The 23688-nt window shown below is 34.6% G+C and overlaps 1 protein-coding gene across 13 annotated transcripts in view; it reads left to right on the forward strand.

Moving 5' to 3' along the window:
• Nucleotides 1–23688, forward strand: part of MAGI2 (membrane associated guanylate kinase, WW and PDZ domain containing 2) — a 1604868-nt gene that overhangs the window by 1315674 nt on the left and 265506 nt on the right. For all 13 annotated transcript variants that reach the window (XM_031940846.1, XM_031940849.1, XM_031940848.1 and 10 more), the window contains one exon: nt 20589–21224. In XM_031940846.1, the coding sequence (XP_031796706.1) occupies nt 20589–21224 (636 nt within the window). The remainder of the gene's footprint in view (nt 1–20588; nt 21225–23688) is intronic.

Genomic DNA, 23688 nt, shown 5'->3' on the forward strand with positions numbered 1-23688 from the left:
GCTCTTGAAATAGTGCTTTTTTCTGTCTATATTGATTTTACAATATCAAAAGCAGCTTTCCAGTTTCCTTCTGCTTTATTTCTGCTTCTACCAATCTTAAAGATGTTTGTACAGCATGTAGCCTTAGAAAAACACAGTCATTTGGTGGGAGACAGCAGCTTGAAATGAAATGAATCTATCAATTTTATTTCTCCTTTTGTTGTTTATTCTTCCTGCACAGCCCTATATTTGGGGAATTGACAGTAGCAGAAAGTACAGAGGAAATTGTTGAAAAGAGTCTTCCAGTGGCAACTTCTAGCAACCGCTCCCATGTTCTTGGTCATTTCCAAGGCTGTTTTATGGAGCCTGATACTCTAGAATGAAGTTAGGACAAAAGATGGTTGTGAGTCATGTCTCCTGGGAAACATTTCCTGTCAAACAGAGATGACAGTTGTTTAAAAATAAAAACAGATATGTTCAAAAGGCAAATATATAAATTGCAAAACATCCTTGCAAGGTGATAGCACTTTGCAGACTTTTTATCATTTTACATTGTATGTGTGTGTATATGTGTGTGTGTGTGTGTGTGTGTGTGTGTGTGTGTGAGAGAGAGAGAGAGAGAGCGTGTGTATATATGTATATGTATCTGAAAGTATACTTACATATAAGTGTCCTGTCTGAATAACAAATTTTAAATGTTTATTTTGCCTTCAAAACCACTCAGATTATTCTGAAGAATTCATATAAACCAAATTTTTGGATATTATATATATGCATATGTATACTTATAGACATATGTATATATAAATTTTTTACATATGTATATATTTGTTCAAGTATTTGTATGTATGCCTTTTCCTATATTGTAGTTGCAAATTTTCTTTAGAAAAAAAAAAGATCCTATTTTTCATTTTATATGATCCCTTTTATGCCATATTTGTCATTTTGTTTTAAATTCATTGCATCCTTTTGGAGGAATTGACAGCTTTACAGACCATTTTATGATATTGAATTCTTGAAGTGAACAAGTTGTCTATTTAGGAAGAGATTACTCTTGGGGCTTTGTAAGAGTCAGGCTTTAGCACACACTTTTTCTGCTGCTTTCCTTATAGTTTTATTCTACTGTGTTGATTCTTCTCTGCCAGATCAGCAGATAATCAGTGTCTTTACATTTTCTCGGTATTTATTTTCTTTTTCCTTTCCAACAAACTGAGATGCTTCTATGCCTCTATTTAAATATCTCTTATTACTCTATGCCAAACACAAAAGAAATGTAAATAGAAAGTTGGACTAATTCACATCTGCCAGGGAGTAATTGTTGGATGCTTGCTGGTTAAGCATATTTTTTTTAAGCAAGCTTTCAATTAGGCATCTGTACAAGGTCACACAGTTGAAATTAAGGACTTATAAAATATAGTTAGGAAATCTTCAATTTTTTTGAGTGATGGGTAGTTAAGTCAGTATCTTACTTGTCTTTCTGCATACTAACATAGAACTTTATTCACAGCTCATTTAAAAAGAAGAGGTAGAAAAATGACTCCATGGAAGTAATGTTACACCTGGAACCAAGAAAAGCCAAGTTCATATCCAGGTTTAGACATTTATTAGCTGTATAACGCTGCTTAAGTCACAATTGGTGCTTTAGTTTCTTCATTTGTAACAGGGGGACAATAATATCATCTACCTTCCAGGGTTGTTTTGAAAATCAATTAAGATAATATTAGTAAGGCATTTTACAAAGCTTAAATTGCTATATAAATGCTAGCTCTTTTATTGGTATAATTAAGAGATTTTCTGGGAAAGAAAGATATATTGAAATAGCTATGGAAATGCTTTGTCAGGTAATCCCATCAATAACCTGATGGGAAGAGGAAAACAACTAGTTATTAATTTTAGTAAGTGACTACATATCTCTGATTGTAAATTTAGAACTAGAAAGAATTTCAGGGGTTATTATGCCCAAACCTAATTTTTTGATACATTTAGAACCTGAAATTTGGAAAGATTAAAAGACTTGTTCAAAATCATATTGATGATAAAAGGAGAGCCAGGATTGAAACTTTGGATCTCTGGCTCCAAAGTCAGTACTTTTTGTCATTTACTACACAGCCTGTCTGCTTCAAACAGAGTCACCAGGCCGGACAGCACTCAAATTCAGAGCACTTAGAGGTTGCTAGTCACTGTGGACCCTTCTCTCTCTACTGTACTCTACATGCACTTTGGAAATAAGTACTTGTCTTAGAAAGTTCAATTATCCTTTTGGCACCAAGTAATTATCTGTTCCAGGGCCTATGTCTATTTGGCTGGATAAAACAAAAAACTGCAGAATATTTCTCATTTCCATATCCTGAAATCAAAGACATTGAAACTACTATCCAAATAATGATGCAACTTGAGCACCCATAAAAAGCCATCCCCCCAACCAAAACTTTTCTTTTACCCTCATTGACTTCCCTGAAATTTTTGGGACCTTCATTGCTCCTTCAGGTATCTTACCTGGATAAGTAAATTTCATAAATACTTATTAAGCAGGTATTGTGCATGGCATTATAATGGATTAAATTGATAAAAAAATATTTAATAAGCCACAATCTTGGGAAAATAAAAGTAATATGTAACCCAAAGAACAATGAAAAAATATTGTGGGTATAAGTAGATTCCAGAATATTTCCAAAGATGATAAGAGCAAGAATGACATTATGTAGCATATGTATGATTAGAAATTAAGATTAGTCTGTTTTGTGGAGAGCAAGAGATGACTGAAAGACATTTGTGAACAGGAAATAGTAATAAACCCAAATAAAAGCTTCTTGAAAAATGAGAGGAAACCTGCTACTGTCCAAGGCAATTCACTATACTATTGGACAGCTCCGATTATTAGAAAATTCTTCACTGTTATGTAGAAAAATCTGAAAATTTCATCCATTTTTCTGCTTCTGTTCTCTGCATCCAAATGGAGGGAAGTCAAAAAGCCATGCCTTTAAATACTTTCAGACGTTTACCAGTCTTCTCTTTTCCCAGCAAAACATCTCTAGTTTCTTCAATTCACTCTTGTGCAACAAAATGTGAAAACTCTTTATCTCTTATTTTCTCCTCTGGACATTCCCCAATTTGTTATAGCCTTCCTAAAACGTGACATTTAGAATGGAATGCTATCCTTCTCAAGGCTCTAGCTAGGGAAAAAACTCACAGAATCTGGCTTTCTTCACTGAATTTGAGATTACATTTGGGTTTTTGTTTGTTTGTCTCATCCTATGACATTTGTATTCACTAAATCCCTCAATTTTTTTTTCACACAAATTGTTGTCTAGCCATCTTAGATACGTGAAATTGATTTTTGAACCAAAGTGCAGAACTTTCTATCCAATTTTATACCTTTTATCCTATTAATCCAATCTGTCATTCTAGCCTATCAAAATATTTTTGGATCCATAATCTGTTATCTATTGTGTCAGTTTTCCATCCCAGGATTGTTTCATTTGCAGATTTAATAAGCTTGTTTTCTCTGTTCTCATCCAAATCACTGAGAGAAATACTGTTCAGCACAAGGCCAAAGACCCGAATTATTATTCTCTATAGACTTCCTTCCAAGTTTACATCAAACCATTAACAACTAATCTTTGGATCTTTCTATTCAATGAACTTTTAGTCCGTCTAAATGTACTATCAATTAGCCTATATCTTCTCATCTTTACCACAAAAAATAGCTTGCAAGACTTTGTCAAATTTATCTTTTAAAATGTGTGAAGGGTATTTACTTCATTTCCCTAATCTACCAGTCTAATAATTCTGTAAATAATAAAAAGAAAATAAGGTTAGTCTGTTATAGCTGATTCTTATTGAGATCATTTCTGGCTTTTTCTGATCACTATTTTCTTTAAAGGATGTTCACTGAATCCTTTTAATCATATGTACTTTCTAGATTTTGTCAGGAATCAAAGTCAATATAACAATGGCTTATGACTATCATTTTCTCTTTTCTGAAAATCAAAATGACATTTTCCCCTCTTCATTTCTATAACACATCTTTATTCTCCTCAGTCTTTTAAAGATCACTAACAGTAGCCCATTGATAATATCTGCCTGTTCTTTCAGGATCCCTGGATGTAGTTCATCTGGGCCTAGTTACTTGACCTCACTTTGGGCAGCTAAGTACATCCTTACTACTTACAATAGCTCTCATTTTATTATCAGCCTTGTTTTCATTTGTCTTTTCTGATGCAAACATCTTTCTCTTTGGGGAAGATGGAGAAAAAGCCAAGTAAGAGTTGACTTCTCTCTTATACTTGTGACCACTGTCCTATCCACCCCAAGTGGCAATCTTATCCCTTCTTTGTTCCTTATTTTAAGTTCAACATATACTATTGTATATTTTTTTTCATTCCTATCTGACTCTTCATTTCCTCATTTGAAATTTTCTTGTCAAAGAAACTAGAGTGGTTTGCCATTTTCTTCTCCAGCTAATTTTACAGCTGAGGAAACTGAGGCAAACAGTGTGATGTGACCTGGCTAGAGACAAACAGTAATAAGTATCTGACGTCAGATTTAAATTCAGGAAAATAAGTCTTCCTGATTTCAGGCCAGCACTCTATTCACTATACCACCAAGCTGCCTCATGTGTCAATATATACCAGGCATTTAAATGTTCATTGATTATTTATTGTCTTTAATGTTCATCGCCAATCTCATCTTTAATATTTCAGACACTATTTGGTAAGGCCACGCCACCCTTTTATAGATATATTTCATATATAGTGGTACAGTGGAAACTGTTGAACCTAAAATCAGGAAGATCTGGAGTCAAATCCTGCCTTAGACAAATACTAATTGTGTGATTCTGTTTAAATTACAATCTTTCAGCCTCAGTTTCCCCATCTATACAATGAATATTTAAAGAATAATGGCAACACTTACCATATGTGGTTATTGTATGCAAAGGATTTTGTAAAGCTTAAAGTACTATATAAACACTTGCTATTATAATCATTATTATTACCCTTTCATCTCATCTCTCTATCTTTTTAAAACTCAAGATGTCAACATGACTAATGTGGAAATACGTTTCCATGATTGTACATGATTGTATAAAGTATATCAGATTGCTTGCCATTTTGGGGAGGAAGAAGGAAAGGGAGAGAGAAAAATTTGGAACTTAAAATCTTATAAAAACAAATGTTGAAAACTATTTCTGCATGTAATTGGAAAAATAATATATTATTTACAAAAATAAAATAAAAGTCAAGATATGTGGGAAATCCCATATATTCCCATCAGTCTCTTTAGATAATTCCCTCTTTTCTTTCCTCTTCATTAGAACTATTCCTTTTGACACTTTCAGCTTTTCATTCTTGAGAGCTCCCTGTCCCTCCTGAGATCACTTTCCCTGTAGAATTTTAATCTGTTGGATCTGTCTTTCTCCAAACACTTTGAAATCAACTCTCCTAAATTCTACCATCGGGTATATAAGATTATAATTGTTTCTTCCTCCTCTTTAATCCAAAATTCCAAGATGGAGCAGCTATTTCTCTTCTGATTTCTACCCTAGGAAGTTTTTTCTCTTTGTGTGTATGTATGTGTGTGATATAATGGTTTTGCTGCACACTACATTTAGCAGCTTTCAACAACATTGACTCCATTTGAACAATCTTATAGAATCCTTAAAATTTGCCTTCATCCTGTATGATTAACTATTAGTGTATAAGATACCATTATCTTTGTAATAGTCCATTAATTTATATGGCATCAAGAACATAGCAAAGGCAAGTCTAGTCAATATAACACTAGGAGTAGTAGAGTTAGACTTCAATATATGAACCTCTGATTCATAATTCAAATATGACCTCTGATACTATATATATGATGCTGGACAAGTAACTTAACTTCTGTTTGTTTCAGTTTCTCCAAATGTAAAAAGGGTATGTTAAATATACCTATGTCTGGGCTATTGTGAGGATCAAATGAGATAATGCAATATGCTGAGCTAAGTGCCTGGCACATAGTGGGCCCTATATATAATTACTTACTTACTTCTCTCAGTAGAATCTAGATGTCACCTTCCTGATTAGCTGCAACTTCTTTATATCTTCACGTTTCATTTATGACAAGAATGTCTTTATATGTATATGTATATGTGTGTGTGTGTGTGTGTGTGTGTGTGTGTGTGTGTGGTTCATTTTGTTTTCATCCATTAGGATCAGGCACAAGGATAACACATAAAAAATTTTGTCGACATAAGAAATAATTTTTGTAGATGATCTAGAAAGTTTATGAAATCAAAGATCTCTTGCTCCCTTTCCAATATTTATGTGAACACTCCTGCAAATATAATAGTGACTGCACATATAATTAGAGACCTTTTCACATTTTTATCCAGTTGATGGACCAGTTCATATCGTTTACAAAAAAGGAATATACTTTCTTCAATATACCTCCCTTACATGAAGTATTTCCTTCACCTATCTTTAAACTGCAATCATAGCCATAGCTTGACCAGGCTTCTGTCATTTATAATAGTATTCATGATATATAAATTTGAAATTAATTAAGCTCTTTCTGATAGACATTTTCATCCAATCTCTAAAAGTTTCCATACACAAAATCTTATGAATGTCTGCATATTTCTTTTCTCTTTCACCATCTCAGTATGATGTAATTTCTACAACACTGCAATCTCCAAGACAAATGTTTTCACGTTTACTTGCACAGCAAAGCTACAGTTTTCTAGGTACAACTCTTTCAATTAATTATGGTTTTAATAACCTGTACTGTGATGGGATTAAGTTTTATACATATATATATATATATATTAAGGATCTAGGTCAAGTTACATTTATAAAATAATATAGTGATGCTTTACTTGTAGTGCAGGGGGGAAAATACAATGGTCTTGAATTAGATGAATTAGAATGAAGGAATTAGATTAAGCATAACAAAAAATTTTTTGGATAGCAAAAGCTGCACATAGAATAGATTATTATTGCAGCTATAAAATAACTTCAGTGATGTCCTTAAGAATAAGATGTAGGCCCAATTATTTTGGTATTTCAGCTGATCCCGAGTACCTTTCTTAAAGTCAGGAGACAATCATTTATCCATCATTTTTTTGTTTATAACTTAATCTTGATATGTCAGTTTTTATTGCTTTTAATGACCAGATATATAATTTAGGAAGGAGGTCTGTTTCTACTTCTATCACCTCTGTCCCTGTTCAATAAGTAAATGAGTTCATGGAAGTCCTGTAACACAAATCACATTTTGTATACTTAGGAATTCTGTCTCCCTTTTCTCTTGATAATGAGGGTATTAACTCTATCATAGTTTTACCCCAGTGGGAATTTAGAAAAAAATGATAAAATGAAAGCTATATTCATGTATCAGGATCTCACACTTTTTCTCTACCATACTCTCAACTAAGGCATACTTGACAGAGTAAGCAATATCTTTAAAGGTAGTATTAAGGCTACAACTGTCTTTGATGTCATGATTCACCCTTCTCACCACTATCTTGTCTGTCCAAGAGTTTAGGTAGTTTGTAAAATGTCCCAGTATATTAAACTTCCTCAAGGTCACACATAATACAGAGAAATATAAACACATATACCATAAAAAAAAAAACTTCCATGGATACCAGATCCTTGGAGTCTTAACTGTCCCCTTATAATAAGGTTTCACCTATTTTACTGTTTCTGACTTTCCCATAATAGAAGTATCTGCAATAGAAGTATCAATTTATCACATTTTTTTAAGCCAACCAACAAACATCTCTGCTACATTTATAATTTGTTAGTTTTAGGCAGCTCCAACATGGAAGAAAGTCTTCAGTGCTCTTAACTTTGCCACCCCAACAGTTCAGTTGTCCTTCCTATTTGTGGCAACTGCATGTCATAAAGTGCCAAAATATTGTACTGAAGCTGATATATTGGAAAATAGTAGATTAGGTGAGGTGTTTCAGTCTTAGGAGTTTATGCTCTAATTTATTTGTTGTTACTCAGTTATTTCAGTCATATATCACAAAGAGTGACCCCATATGGAGTCTTCTTGGCAAAAATGCTGGAGTGATTGGCCATTTCCTTCTCTAGCTTATTGTGCAGATGAGATACAGGCAAACTGAGTTATGTGACATGCCCCTGATCACATAGCTAGTTAGTATCTGAGACTGGATTTATTAAATTAATGTTAATATCCTCCAAGAAGCTTTCCCTGCTGATAGCCCATAAATCATTTTTTCTTTGCATTACATGGTATATGGGTTTGGCAAGCTTTTATAAAAATATGCCAAAAGATTAAATGCTTTTCTTTTGGCATGCTGGGAAAGTAGGAATGAAATTGAGTGTTTTGGCATAAGGATTTTTTTTTTACAAAGAGGGTAGTGTTAAGCAAGGTTTATTGACAAAAATAAGTCCAAAAGATGACTTCACTTTGGTCTCATAACTTTGGGAACACAGTATTAACCCACTGATTCCTTGGAGAAGACACAGATCAAGTCAACCATTGATTTATTATAAAGACTGCTTATCATCTCTCTCAAATGCTCTCCTATTATCAATTATAGAGTCTTTCATATATTTCCAGTAATATATTTTGGTTGTACTCCTAACACATCAAACATCAACAGATAGCTCTATTAAGACATTGATGTATAAAAACATAGATCTAATATGTACACATATAGTAATTTCCTCAGTTTTCAAAAGGAAGTGAAGTTTCATTGAGTTAGAAATAACTTATACTGATGTCAATTGAACTTTCATGGTTTAGGAGATGATTTAATGAGTAGCTGTGGTCTTAAAATGTATTGCCTGATACCCACCTTTTCTTTGAGGAGTTTCCCTGTACTTTGATAGGTAGGATAATATCTAGATGACTGTCTATCACTAGAGTACATTTCCAAATCAGTACAAGTTGCCAGAGTTTATGCTCTGTTAGCATCGTCTTCAAGGATCCAGGGTCATCTCCTACAATGACAAATGTTCTTATAAAATAATTATTTTGCACCAAGGAGTTTTAGTTACAATATCCTGCCTCCTATTCTTATATCAAACATACTTTTAAAAAAGATGTAATTAATGTATACTTGTCCAGGGGTTCTTAAATACAGTTTGGGTGGCAAATTTAGAAAAAGCCTAAGAAGTCAAGGAGATCCAAAAAAGAAAAAAATTAACATAAAAATTATCATTTGAGAGCATCCTGTTTCTACAAATGGAACTTCACAAAGATGTGCCTGCTTCAGTATCATATGCCCATGAGTAACTTAGTCAGATAGAAGACTAGAAAAAGATTGCCTAGAAACTAATGTAGCTCTAAGATACCAATCCTAGGCAAAAGATCAGGCTTCATCCCTGTTCTACAATGTTTATCTTCTTAAGTTCTAGATTGGTGAGAGACATGTTCACCAGGGCTTTCTTTCCCTCTATTATCTGCCAACCAGATCATAACTATTTCTGCCATCTTATGGGGTCACCAAAGGGAAGGAGTAGACCGTGTAATAACAACCCACATGTCTAAAATGATTAAAAGTTTATGAAGCACTTCCTTCCTGACAATCTGTGAAGCAAATGCTATTCTGCCCATTTACAGATAAGAAAACTGAAGCTTGAAGTATTTTTAAGCTAGTTGGCAATGGTCAAACAGATAGCAAGTATCAAAATTAGATATTAAACCCACATCTCTTTGTTCTGAATCTAATGTAATCGGTTACCACTAAATCATAATGCTTCTCTAAAGGGTCTTTTTCTTTACCTGACTGACTAGTACACTGGGGCTTAATGGATTTATAGCAAGTATTAAATTTATTTCCTTCCTTTTTCTTCCCTCAGGTATTGAAAGGAAATTGAGTATATTTTTATATTACATAATCATTTTGAATAATAAAATTTTAGCAATATTTAAGGGTATACAGTCTCTGTCCAAGAGACAAAGTTAGCAAAATCAAGAAAAATCTGTCCTATTTCATAAAAATAATAAAAAAAAATAATTCAAGTTCTCCCATATTCAGGCCTTTAATCTGTTTCCTTCAATGCCACACTAAACTGATAGAATACAAGTAAGTAACTAGTTCCCTAATAGGCAGGTTAGCATACTTTATCTGCCAAGAATAGTACTAAGCAGGGTGCAGGAAGTTGAACACAGCACTTCTATTTATATGGCAGCAGTTTAAATAAAGCCAGGACATACTACAACAATCTCTCTGCAACTTGTATACTTGATTCCATTTGTGGTTTTTTTTGTTGTGGTTTAATCTTTTTTTTAGCTATGTCTGACTCTTTGTGACTCCTTTTAGGATTTTCTTGGCAAAGATACTAGAGTGATTTACCATTTCCTTCTTCAACTCATTTTACATATGAGGAAACTGAGGTATATAAGATAAATTACTTGCCTAGAATCATACATCTATTAGGTATCTCAAGCTGGATTAGAGCTCAGGTTTTACTGACTCTAAACCTAGCACTCTAACCCCTGTGTGATCTAGCTGCCTTTTCCTTTTATATATTTGGAGCTTAATGAGAGTGCTAAATGGACAAATGATGTTTGTTCAAATTGTATAATTTTAATTACATGCCTGAGAAATTTCCCAGATTATTAGAACACAAAAATAAACAATAGAATAGCCTATTAATTCTACCTACTATTCCTAAATCTTGTCCCCTTCCTAACCCTGTTGACAAACATGACATATATAATGAAGAGCCATGGGGAAGGAATTATAGCCAAATTTCCTGAAGCTTTTTTATTTTTTTTATTTTTTGCTCTTTTTAATACTCTCAGAAGCTTGCCTGTTCTATTTCTGTCCATATCAAATAGGACACCAGCATGCAATATACATAGTATAGTTAAAATAATGTTATTTTTGTTTTAAAATAATAATTTGTATTTGATAATAATTAAAAATAATTTGTATTTAATAATAATAAACTCATACTTATATAGTGCTTTAAGATTTGCAACTTACAACAAATCCAGGAAATAGGTTCTATTATCCCCATTTTACAGATGAGGAAACTAAAGCATATAGAAGTCAAGTTATTTTCCCTGGGTCAAACAGCTTGTAAGTGTCTGAGTTTGGATTTGAACTTAGCATCATCTACTATTCTCTGTGCCACTATCCAGAAGGAGGAATCTAAAAATATTCGACAGGAGTAATAATAGTTCAATGAAATCTGGCAAATATTCACAAACTCTCCATCCAAGAAAAATTTGGGGCTGAGTCATTACTTAGCTGTCAAAATGTTTCAAGTGTGCAATAAAGTATTGCCAGGTTATTGAAGAGTTTAATCATGTACTAACCACTTAATTTTTTATATTCCAAAAGCACCTATATCTTCACTCTAAACTTACATCTTTGCAATGTCCCTTGTCATTTGCTTACTTGATTCCGTTAAGGAGTACTTTAAGGGGAAATATTCTCCATAAATTAAAGAGAGCAATTTCATGAAAAAGCCACAAATAGTTCTTATTCCATTACTACTATTGAAAGCTCATTAAAACCCCAAATAGATACCATTCATCACTATAATTCACATAACTATTCTTTAGACCTGGCCAAGAATATTGAGAGGTTTCCATGTTATGCTTGATGTCTCTTTGTAAGAAGTCCTGTGGGAAAAGGATAGTTTAGAAATGGATTTAAGTTACTGAGAGATTTGGTCATTATCATTAGTGTTAGGACTAATTTAAGGATGAAAATGGTACCTATCAAACTCATAACCATCACTTTGCTGCTCACACAGCTTTGTGACTCCATAGTAGTAGATAGAATGTTGGTCCTGGAATCATGAAGACTCAACTTCCTGAGTTCAAATCCTGCTTCAGACAATTATTAGGTGTGTGACCCTGAGCAAGTCACTTAACCCTATTTGCCTCAGTTTCCTCACATATTAAATGACCTAAAGGAGGAAATGTCAAACTACTGGAATATCTCTGACAAAAAGACTCAAATGGGGCCATGAAAACTGAAACCACTGAACAACAACAAAACCTAAAGGGTCACTTGGAAATTTTAACAGTTGGCTCTTAGAAACCGGATCTCTGGTTGAAGCTGGCTCTAGGACAGCCCCCCGTCCCCCAATAGACAGACACACACACACACACACACACACACACACACACTTCTTATACCTTTGAAATAGGAGATGAGTAACAACCAGAACATCTCAAAATAAAATATCTAAAATGAATGATGTTGATAACTGAAGTCTGGTCTGTATCATGATGAGATAGTTCATCTCCCCAGGGAGCATTATGTCTGATTTAAAGTACTATAAGCATCAGAGTGAATAGAATTCAACAAACATTTTCTATGTGTGGGTATTATACTCAGCACTGGTTACACCCAGTTAGCTGTTTTACAATAAAATTATACTGACAAGACATTCAAACCAAACATAGCTTATTTTATTTTATTTTGTTTTATTTTATTTTTTTCTATTTTTTTAAAAATTTTATTATAGTAACTTTTATTGACAGAATCCATGCCAGGGTAATTTTTTTACAACATTATCCCTTGCACTCACTTCTGTTCTGATTTTTCCCTCCCACCTCCACCCCCTCCCTAGATGGCAAGCAGTCCTATATATGTTGAATTGTCCTAGTATATCCTAGATACAATGTATGTGTGCAGATCAAACAGTTTTCTTGTTGCACAGGGAGATTGATTCAGAAGGTAGAAAGTAACCGGGAAGAAAAACAAAAATGCAAACAGTTTACATTCATTTCCCAGTGTTTTTCTTTGGATGCTAGCTGCTTCTGTCCATCATTGATCAATTAGAAACTGAATTAGGTCTCTTTGTCAAAGAAATTCTTCATCAGAATACATCCTCATACAGTATCGTTGTTGCGTATATAATGATCTCTTGGTTCTGCTCATTTCATTAGCATCAGTTCATGTAATTCTCTCAAGCTTCTCTGTATTCATCTTGCTGGTCATTTCTTATAGAACAATAATATTCCATAACATTCATATCCACAATTTACCCAACCATTCTCCAATTGATGGGCATCCACTCAGTTTCAAGCTTCTAGCCACTACAAACAGGGCTGCCACAAACATTTTGGCACGTACTGGTCCCTTTCCTTCTTTAGTATCTCATGTGGGTATAAGTCCAGTAGAAACACTGCTGGATTAAAGGGTATGACTGTTTGATAACTTTTTGGGCATAATTCCAAATTGCTCCAGAATGGTTGGATTTGTTCAGCTCCACCAACAATGATATCAGTGTCCCAGTTTTCCGCATCCCCTCAACACTCGTCATTATTTTCCTGTCATCTTAGCCAATCTAGATAGGTGTGTGAGTGGTATCTCAGAGTTGTCTTAATTTGCATTTCTCTGATTATAATGATTTAGAACACTCTCTTTCATATAGGTGGTAATGATTTCAATTTCATCATCTGAAAAGTGTCTGTTCACTATCCTTTGACCATTTATCAATTGGAGAATGGCTTGGTTTCTTATAAATTAGAGTCAGCTCTCTATATATTTTGGAAATGAGGCCTTTATCAGAACCTTTAACTGTGAAGATGTTTTCCCAGTTTGTTGCTTCCCTTCTAATCTTGTTTACATTAGTTTTGTTTGTACAGAAGCTTTTTAATTTGATGTAATCAAAATTTTCTATTTTTGATCAATAATGGTCCTAGTTCGTCTTTAGTCACAAATTTCTTCCTCTTCCACAAATCTGAGAGATAAACTATCTTATGTTCCTCCAATTTGTTTATAATCTCGTTCTTTATGTCTAAATCTTGGTATACGGTGTTAAGTGTGGATCCATGCCTAATTTCTGCCATACTAATTTCTAGTTATCCCAACAGTTTTTGTCAAATAATGAGTTCTTATCCCAAAAGTGAGGATCTTTGGGTTTGTCAAACACTAAATTGCTATAGTTGACTATTCTGTCTTGTGAGACCTAACCTGTTTCCACTGATCAACTAATCTTTTCTTAGCCAATGCCAAATGATTTTGGTGACTCTGCTTTATAATATAGTTTAGATCAGGTAAGCACCACCTTCATTTGATTTTTTTCATTAATTCTTTGAGATTCTTGACCTTTTATTATTCCATATAAATTTTTTGTTATTTTTCTAGATCATTAAAATATTTTCTTGGAAGTCTGATTGGTATAGCACTAAATAAATAGATTAGTTTTAGGGTATTGTCATCTTTATTATATTTGCTCGACTCTATCCAGGAGCACTTGAATATTTTCAATTGATTTAAGTCTGACTTTACTTGTGTGGAAAGTTTTTTAATTTAGCTCATATAATTCCTGACTTTCCTTTGGTAGATAGATTCCCAAATATTTTATGCTGTTGACAGTTATTCTGAATGGAATTTCTCTTTGTATTTCTTACTGTTGGATTTTGTTGCTAATGTATAAAAATGCTGAGGATTTATGGGGATTTATTTTATAACCTGCACCTTTGCTAAAGTTATAGATTATTTCTAATAGCTTTTCATAGAGTCTCTAGGGTTCTCTAAGTATCCATCATATCATCTGCAAAGAGTGATAGTTGGTTTCCTACTGCCTATTCTGATTCACTTTAATCTCTTTCTCGACTCTTATTGCAGGGCTAGTGTTTCTAATACAATATTGAATAATAATGGTGACAGTGGCAACCTTTGCTTCACTCAGATTTTACTAGGAAAGATTCCAGTTTTTCCCCATTATATGATGACTTACTGATGGTTTTAAATGTTGCTCCTGACTATTTAAAGAAAAGTCCATTTGTTCCTATACTCTCAAGTGTTTTTATTAGGAATGGATGTTGGATTTTATCAAATGCTTTTCTGCATCTATTGAGGATGATCATATGGTTTTATTAGTTTGCTTATTGATATAGTCAATTATGTAATAGTTTTCCTAATATTGAACCAGCCCTGCATTCCTGGTATAAATCCTACTTGATCATTGTATTATTCTGGGGATGATTTTCTGTAATCTTTTGCTAATATTTTATTTAAGATTTTAGCATCGATATTCATTAGAGATTGAGTCTATAATTTTCTTTCTCTGTTTCTAGCCTACCTGGTTTAGGTATCAGTACCATGTCTGTGTCGTAAAAGGAGTTTGGTAGGACTCCTTCAGTCCCTATTTTTTCAAATAGTTTATATAGCATTAGGGTTAATTGTTCTTTAAATGTTTGGTAGAATTCACATGTAAATCCATCTGGTCCTGGGGATTTTTTCTTAGGGAGTTGGTTAATAACATTCTATTTCTTTTTCTAAGATGGGACTGTTTAGGATATTTACTTCTTCCTCTGTTAATCTGGGCAAGCTATATTTTTGAAGTATTCTTCCATTTCATTTAAGTTGTCAGATTTATTGCCATAAAGTTGGGCAAATAATTCCTAATTATTGCTCTAATTTCCTCTTCATTAGTGGCTGAGTTCTCCCTTTTCATGTTTAAGACTAACAATTTGATTTTCCTCTTTCCTTTTTTTAATCAGATTTACTAAGGGTTTGTCTATTTTTGTTGGTTTTTTCATAGAACCAACTCTTAGTTTTATTAATTAATTCAATAGTTTTTTTACTTTCAATTTTATTGATCTCTCCTTTTATTTTTAGAATTTCAAGTTTAGTGTTTGACTGGGGGGGGGTTTAATTTGTTCCTTTTCCAGCATTTTTAGTTGCAAGCCCAATTCGTTGACCTTCTCTTTCTCTACTTTATGCAAGTAAGCCTCTAGAGATATGAAATTTCCCCTTATTACCGCTTTGGCTGCATCCCACACATTTTGATATGATATCTCATTGTCATTTTCTTGGGTGAAGTTATTAATTATGTCTATGATTTGCTGTTTCACCCAATCATTCGTTAGTATGAGATTATTTAGTTTCCAATTATTTTTTGGTCTACTTTCCCCTGGCTTTTTGCTGAGTGTAATTTTTATTGCATCGTGGTCTGAAAAGGATGCATTCACTATTTCTGCTTTACTGCCTTTGAGTTTGAGGTTTTTATGTCTTCATATATGGTCTATTTTTGCATAGGTTCCATGAACTGCTGAAAAGAAAGTGTACTCCTTTCTGTCTCCATTTCATTTTCTCCAGAGATCTATCATATCTAACTTTTCTAGTATTCTATTTACCTCTTTGACTTCTTTCTTATTTATTTTGTGATTTGATTTATCTAATTCTGAGAGTGCAAGGTTGAGATCTCTCACTATTATAGTTTTGCTATCTATTTCTTCTTGCAGCTCTCTTAATTTCTCTTTTAAGAATTTAGATGCTACACCACTTGGTGCATATATGTTTAATATTGATATTGCTTCATTATTTATGCTACCCTTTAGCAAGATATAGTGCCCTTCCTTATCTCTTTTAATTAAATCAATTTTGTTTTGCTTGATCTGAGATCAGGATGGCTACCCTGCTTTTGCCTTCACCTGAAGCATAGTAGATTTTGCTCCATCCTTTTACCTTTATTCTGCATGTATCTCCTGCTTCAGGTGTGTTTCCTGTAAACAACATATTGTAGGATTCTGGCTTTTAATCCATTCTGCTAATCGCTTCCTCTTTATGGGGAGTTTACCCGTTCACATTTATGGTTAAAATTACCAATTCTGTATTACTTGCCATCTTGTTAACCCCTATTTATGCTTTTTCTCCCTTCTTTCCTTTACCCCCCTTCCCAGTATTAAACTTGTGAGCACCACTTGCTTCTCACAGCCCTCCCTTTTAGTATCCCTTCTCCCACCTTAGAGTTCCTCCCCTGTCTTACTCCTTTCCCTCTCAGTTTCTGTATTTCCTTCTGTAGCTTATTCCTTCCCTTTTCACTTTTCCTTCTCACTTTTCAATGAGATGGGAGGATTTCACCATATATTGAATATGTCTAAAAATTTTTCTCTTAAAGTCCAATTCTTATGGCAGTAAAATACCCACTATATTCATCCCCTCCATTCTTTCTCTCAGATATAATAGGTTTCCTTTGCCTCTTTGTGAGATATAGTACCCCATTTACCCTTTTTTCAGTACAATGTCCTTTCCACCTCTAATTTCTAGAACAAGGTATACATGTATTTTTTATACATCTTTACAGCAGAAATATAGTTCCCAAGATTTCTTTTTACCTTTTTACGTATTTCTTGAGTTCTATATTTGCAGATCAAACTTTTGTTAAGTTCTGGTTTTTTCACCAAAAAATAGGTGAAATTCACTTATTTCGTTGAATGACCATCTTCTTCCCTGGAAAAGATGCTCATTCTGGCTGGGTAAAGTTATTTTTGGTTGCATACCAAGTTCCTTAGCCTTCTGAGATATCATATTCCAGGCCCTTGATCTTATTAATTGGGATGCTGCTAGATCTTGGGTGATCCTTATTGTGGCTCCTTTATATTTGAATTGGGTTTTCTAACCTTGGGTATTTTTCCTTTGTTTGAGGGTTCTGGCATTTGGCCACGATATTTCTTGGTGTTTTGATTTTAGGATCCCTTTCAGTGGGTGATCGATGAATCTTTTCAATGTCTATTTTACCCTCTGTTTCTATGACTTCTGGGCAGTTCTCTTTGATAATTTCTTGGAAAATAGTGTCCAGGCTCTTTTTTTCATCGTATTTTTCTGGGAGTCCAATGATTCTCAGATTGTCTCTCCTAGACCTGTTTTCCAGGTCTGTTGTTTTCCCCAGAAGGTATTTCACATTTTTCTCCATTATTTGCTTTTTTTTTGGTCTTGCTTGACTGGATTCTTCTTGTCTCCTCAGAGTCATTCAATTCCATTTGTTCTATTCTTATTTTCAATGAAGTGTTTTCTTCACTCACTTTTTTTATATCTTTTTCTAATTGTCCAATTTGTTCTATGGAATGTTTTTCCATTTTGCCCATTTTATTCTTTAGCGAGTTATTTTCCGTTTCCAGTTCACTAATCCTATTTTTCAAGGATTTGTTTTCTTTATCCACTCTGTCTTTAAATGAGTCGAATGACTTCTCCAGTCTCTCTTGCCAACTCTCCCTCTCCTTTTCCCATTTTTCTTCTAGCTCTCTTGTGATAGCCTTTTTAATTTCTTCTAGGAGATTCATCTGTGCTGAGGAACAGATGATCTCCTCCTATAGACTTCACCTGAAGATAATCTGTTTTTAGTCTCCTCAGGGTTTAGAGTCTGTTCTCTGTCTGTATAAAAGCTGTCAATCGTTAAAGTCCTTTTTAACTTTTTGCTCATTTTGTCAGAGAAGAATCAGAGACAAACTAGCAAAGAAAAAAGGAAAAACCCCAAATGGAATCTGCTTTTTGGGGAGGGCTGGGTGGCGTTACCGAGCTTCCTCTATAGACTGAGGGGCAGCAGCTGAGGCACTAGCAGGACTGTGTTGCACCTGCACTCTGAGACTCTGAGGCGTGCTGAGGCGCTGTGGGGAGGGTGGCGGTCCCAAGGAACTCCAGCTGTTTGGGGTTGTATTCTTCACCCCGTGTTTTTAGCTTCTCTGTTGGGCTACTGACTTGCTGCCAGGGCAAAGTATCCAATACTGTAGTGAAGCTCTCCCCGCAGAGACGGCTGAGATCACACCCCAACCCCCTCCGGTCTGCTCGGCTGTGAGCTGCCTACCGAGCTCTTGCTGCCGCTGCCTGCCCTCAGCCTGTGCCCGATCTAAAACCGTACCGCCCTCAAGCAAAAACAGACCTTTCCTGGCGAATCTCAAGGATGTCTTCTCTTGGTAACTGTTCGTGGGTTTTTTTTTTTTTTTTTTTTCAGTCAGGCATTAATTCAGAGGCTTGTAATGAGATGGATTCTGAGAGAAAATGCGGAGCTTACACAGCTGTGTGCCTCCTCGCCGCCATCTTGGCAGGAAGTCCATAGCTTATTTTACAATATAGTCCAGTTTAATGAGTGTTATTGAGTTAAATCTGGAGCATGTAAAGAAAGACAAAGAAAAATTTGCCTCTACCATTCATAAAGCACTTGTGAGATCTTCTTTTAATATTTTGGAGAAAAGTTAAAGTAATAAAATAATACCATTAAAACCAATCTGGATTTCTGAGTGGTTTAGAAACAATCCCATTATTGCTACAATTATTTCCCTTTCAAGTGAAATTAATTAAGTGATTGTGGGATTTTTTCCAATGCTTAGGCAAATCACAGTTATAAACTCTGGAATATTTGAATATGATTTGTATAACTATTCAAAGATCAAGATAATCTAGAATAAATTCCTCTATGATCTACTCCATCCTCCCCTTTAAGATATAATTTTGTCAAAATGATGCTAGTGAAATTGATACCTACTTCTTCATTTGAAAACAAATTTTTATTCCCTCATTTACAATTCATAATGTTCAGACAACCTCAATTTTCATAATCAGTTCTCAAAAATTAAGGAGTTAAGTCTTTAACCAAGCCCTGAAATTGTTTTGTGTATGTGTGAAAGCTGTTATAACAAGCAAGTCATATTTGTCATGTGCATTTTAGGTGGGGAAGATATTTTCTGAATAATTTCATCACAAGCTGTTTCATTTAATTGAATTAAAATATTATAAAACCACCATGAAGTCATTTAATCTCTGCTAGAAGAGAAAGTGTGCCATAATGGCTAGAACTAGACTCAGAGCCAAAGAGAAGTATATTTATTGTGTTCTTAAGACAGTCACTGTCCCCAGTGAAATCTCTTAGACTTTCTTAATTTTGGATTTGCAAATTTCAGGGGAAAGCAAGTGTTATTATTTTGGATTTTAATTTTATTTACTTTATAATTTATATAGTATTAATATACTTTAAAATTCCATATATTTCATGCATTTGAAAATATCCTGAGAAGAGATGTGTCGGCTTTGCCACAGTGCCAAATGGGTTCATAGCACTAAAGATGTTATAAAAATGGATAAGGATTATAGTTCTATAAGTAGCAGAGAAATGCTGAACTTCATTGGTAGAATGCATTTCTAATCAGAAGCTTCCTGCACCATGGAAAACACATATCCATTCCCTATTGCTAATCCTATAATCTTTGCTACCTATGTTTTTTAATTAAAAGAGATAATTCAAAAAATTATGATAGTCCAAAAATTTTGAGAAGCAAAAAATGAGAGATGTTTGCCTAAGGTTCCAAGGCCAAGTTGTATTACTGTTGTAGCCAAAATGCCTGATTCTTTTTCTTTCCCTGGATCTGAATGTACCAAGTACAATACAGAAAAGAAATTTATGCAAAATCTCCTGGAAAAAAAAAGAAAATAAAAGCCTGATTCTTAAAAGGTTTGTTTGGCATGTTTATCCAGGTAACTCTTACACCCTGTCACCTACAAACTAAAATACCATGAACCCAACTCGCAAAGAATTTGAAAATTCTCATAAATGGATTGCATATAATGATAAGTAAAAAGCATAGAGAACTGAAGAGATTTTACATATAAGGGTTTACTGCCTTGAACCTTTTCCTTTTAAAATATGAATTGTTACTAAACTTCAGGCGTAAATGCATAGCATTTATTTTGCATTCAATTATTACATTGGTTGACAGACCAATTGCAACCCTGAGTTTCCTCCAGTGAATTTAAATATTATTCTCATTGATTTTCTTACAGGTTACTGGGGGTACAAAGCAATGCCTTGATTAGTCTCATAAAAATTCCATTCCTTTATGTCAACATTAATTGACTTTATCTCATGGTGTCAATCTTTTCTCTCTCTTTCTTTTTTTTGTAGGTGATGTCATTGTCTATATTAATGAAGTTTGTGTCCTTGGACATACTCATGCAGATGTAGTCAAACTTTTCCAGTCTGTTCCTATTGGTCAAAGTGTCAACCTGGTGTTATGTCGTGGGTATCCTTTACCCTTTGATCCCGAAGATCCTGTTAGCAACATGGTGCCACCTCTTGCAGTAATGGAGAGACCCCCTGTAGTGGTCAATGGAAGACATAACTATGAAACTTATTTGGAATACATTTCTAGGACCTCCCAATCTGTTCCAGATGTAACAGATCGACCTCCACATTCTTTACACTCCATCCCAGCTGATGGTCAGCTTGATGGCTCATTCCCACCTCCCATTCATGATGATAATGTGTCCATGGCTTCTTCAGGAGCTACACAAGCTGAACTCATGACCTTAACCATTGTGAAAGGTGCCCAGGGCTTTGGCTTCACAATTGCAGACAGTCCTACAGGACAAAGGGTGAAGCAAATACTAGACATTCAGGGATGCCCTGGCTTATGTGAAGGTGACCTCATCATTGAGATCAACCAACAGAATGTACAGAACTTGAGCCATACAGAAGTCGTGGATATACTGAAGGAGTGTCCCATTGGAAGTGAGACTTCTTTGATTATCCATAGAGGAGGTAAGTCCAAAATATCAGTTTAATTATTGGAATTTGGTATGGAAGATATCAAAGTATCAGTCCTGTTCTGGAGTGAGGAGGTAATGTAGAAAAAGTGGTATCTGTACAACAATGGAATATCTGTAAATTACAATGAAAATATATTTTACAGAGAGGAAAAATGCAGATAAAGATAATAAAAGATCTTAGTGATGCCAGATGGCAAAAGAAAGAAAGAAAATAGTAAAAAGTTGAGTTTGGGGGAGTTTTCCCTATATTGAAAGATGTTTTGGATTGGGTAGATGCTTATGGAATGACTTGTCTTGGATCCCTATCATGTAGAATAATGTTTCTATAGAAAAATAGATTCAGTCAAAAATCGATTGCTAAAGGTATATGTATTCCAGCTGAAGCAACAGTGGAGGTAGTAACAGTTTGCTCTCTCCCCTCCAACTCATGGAGGGCCTGGGTCTATGTTGTAATGAAGACAGTGGCCAAAAGAATTAGGGAAGAGAGGAGATATGATGAAGAGTTGGGCAGAGGATATTTGGGGTTGATGATTAAAGGAGAGGGAAGATTCTTCAGCTTTCTTGGGAAAGGAAAGAAGGAATAAGTACTGTGAAGCATGCATGAGGAGCAGCAAACAGATTTTTCTCCCTCTCTTTTCCTTCATGGTAGTGCAAAATTTGACTAGCTTCCCTCCTCTTTGGCTGATCCTGAAGAATAGAACCAGAAGGGAATGGAGGGAAAGAGTGATAGAAGAGGTATCTTAATGACTTTCCTTCATACCTACTAAAAAATGCACTGAGATTGGGTGGAGGGGTAATGACAAATAAGGACCATTAGTAAATCAAGAATAACTTATACACAACATTAAAGCGAATGGAATTCATGAAGTCAGAATTTTCACAGCTGACAACACAGGAAGTTCCACACACATCAAAAATGCCCAAAGTAGGTCTAATCCAGAAATTGTACTCAGAACTCACATTTTCAGTAGCCTTGCCTATTACCAAAGCAATAACTGGGCTGGCTGGGTACTAGGATATATGTGTCAGTGCATAGACATGAGGGGAAAAGTTGCTTCCCATGATAATCCTCAGGCTTTGTAGAAGACTTCAGCAGATTATGGCACCTCAATCCATCACCTTTCCCAGGTGCACCTTTCCCCAAAACCCATACCTTCAGATCCTCCCTGCTTTCCACCTTCCTTTTCCTGCAACTCTAAGAGCTTAAGGAATCATGGATCATTGACCATTCTATGGGCAAAAGGCCAAATTCTTGGGTGATGGAGCAGAATAAAGTTGTTTGTACAAAAACTTTTCAATTTGATATAATCAAATTTTTCTATTTTGTGATCATTAATGATCTTTAGTTCTTCTTTGGTCATAAATTCCTTCCTCTTCCATAGGTCTGAGAGGTAAACTATCCTATGTTCTTCCATTTTATTTATAATCTCATTCTTTATGCCTAGGTCATGAACCCATTTTGACTTTATCTTGGTATATGGTGTTAAGTGTGGGTCAATGCCTAGTTTCTGTCATACTAATTTCCAATTTTCCCAGCAATTTTTGTCAAACAGTGAGTTCTTATCCCAAAAATTGGGGTCTTTGGGTTTGTCAAACACTAAATTATTAAAGTTAGCTGTTTTGTCCTTTGAACCTAATCTATTCCATTGATCAACTAGTCTATTTCTTAGCCAATACCAAATGGATTTGGTAACAGTTGCTTCATAATATAATTTTAGATCTGGTACAGCTAGGCCATCTTCATTTGATTTTTTTTTCATTAATTCCCATGAAATTCTTGACTTTTTGTTTTTCCATATAAACTTTGTTGTTATTTTTTCTAGGTCATTAAAATAGTTTTTTGGGAGTCTGATTGGTATAGCGCTAAATAAATAGATTAGTTTAGGTAGTATTGTCATCTTTATTATTTTGAGCAGAATACATTTGTTTAGTAGTCAGGAAGAAGCCTCATGAGCATCACTGTTAGACTTATGACACAGAATAACTGTTATTGCCCCACCCAAATGGCTAAGTATCTATTAGTGAATGTCAGGGAAGGGTCTATCTAATGTGGGCATCTGATCCAGAAACCTCACCATCATCCCCATTCTCAATCATTATCCAAAAGTTATTGAGGATGGAGTGCCATAGCTATAATGCTTGATGACGATCTCATACACCAGGAAACACAGAGTTTTGAGGATACCTTTCTCACCCACAACTGCTTACATTTCTATATCTGATATCCGCCTAAGAAACTTAGATACCAGCAGACACCGGAAACTATGGTTTGTCTTCATGTTTCTGGGACTGCAAATTTTCATGTACCAAAGAAAATGCTACTTTCTGTTTTTTTGAGAATAGGAAAGAACTGATGAAATGAGCCATTCATATTGTGAAAGATATTGGCTAATAATGAGGCTATCATCCAGCTTGATTAAGGTTCCCATCTGAGAGCATAGTTCTATGTCTTCTTT

The sequence above is a fragment of the Sarcophilus harrisii genome, chromosome 5 (assembly GCF_902635505.1).
Source record: "Sarcophilus harrisii chromosome 5, mSarHar1.11, whole genome shotgun sequence".
NCBI classification, from domain to species: domain Eukaryota; kingdom Metazoa; phylum Chordata; class Mammalia; order Dasyuromorphia; family Dasyuridae; genus Sarcophilus; species Sarcophilus harrisii.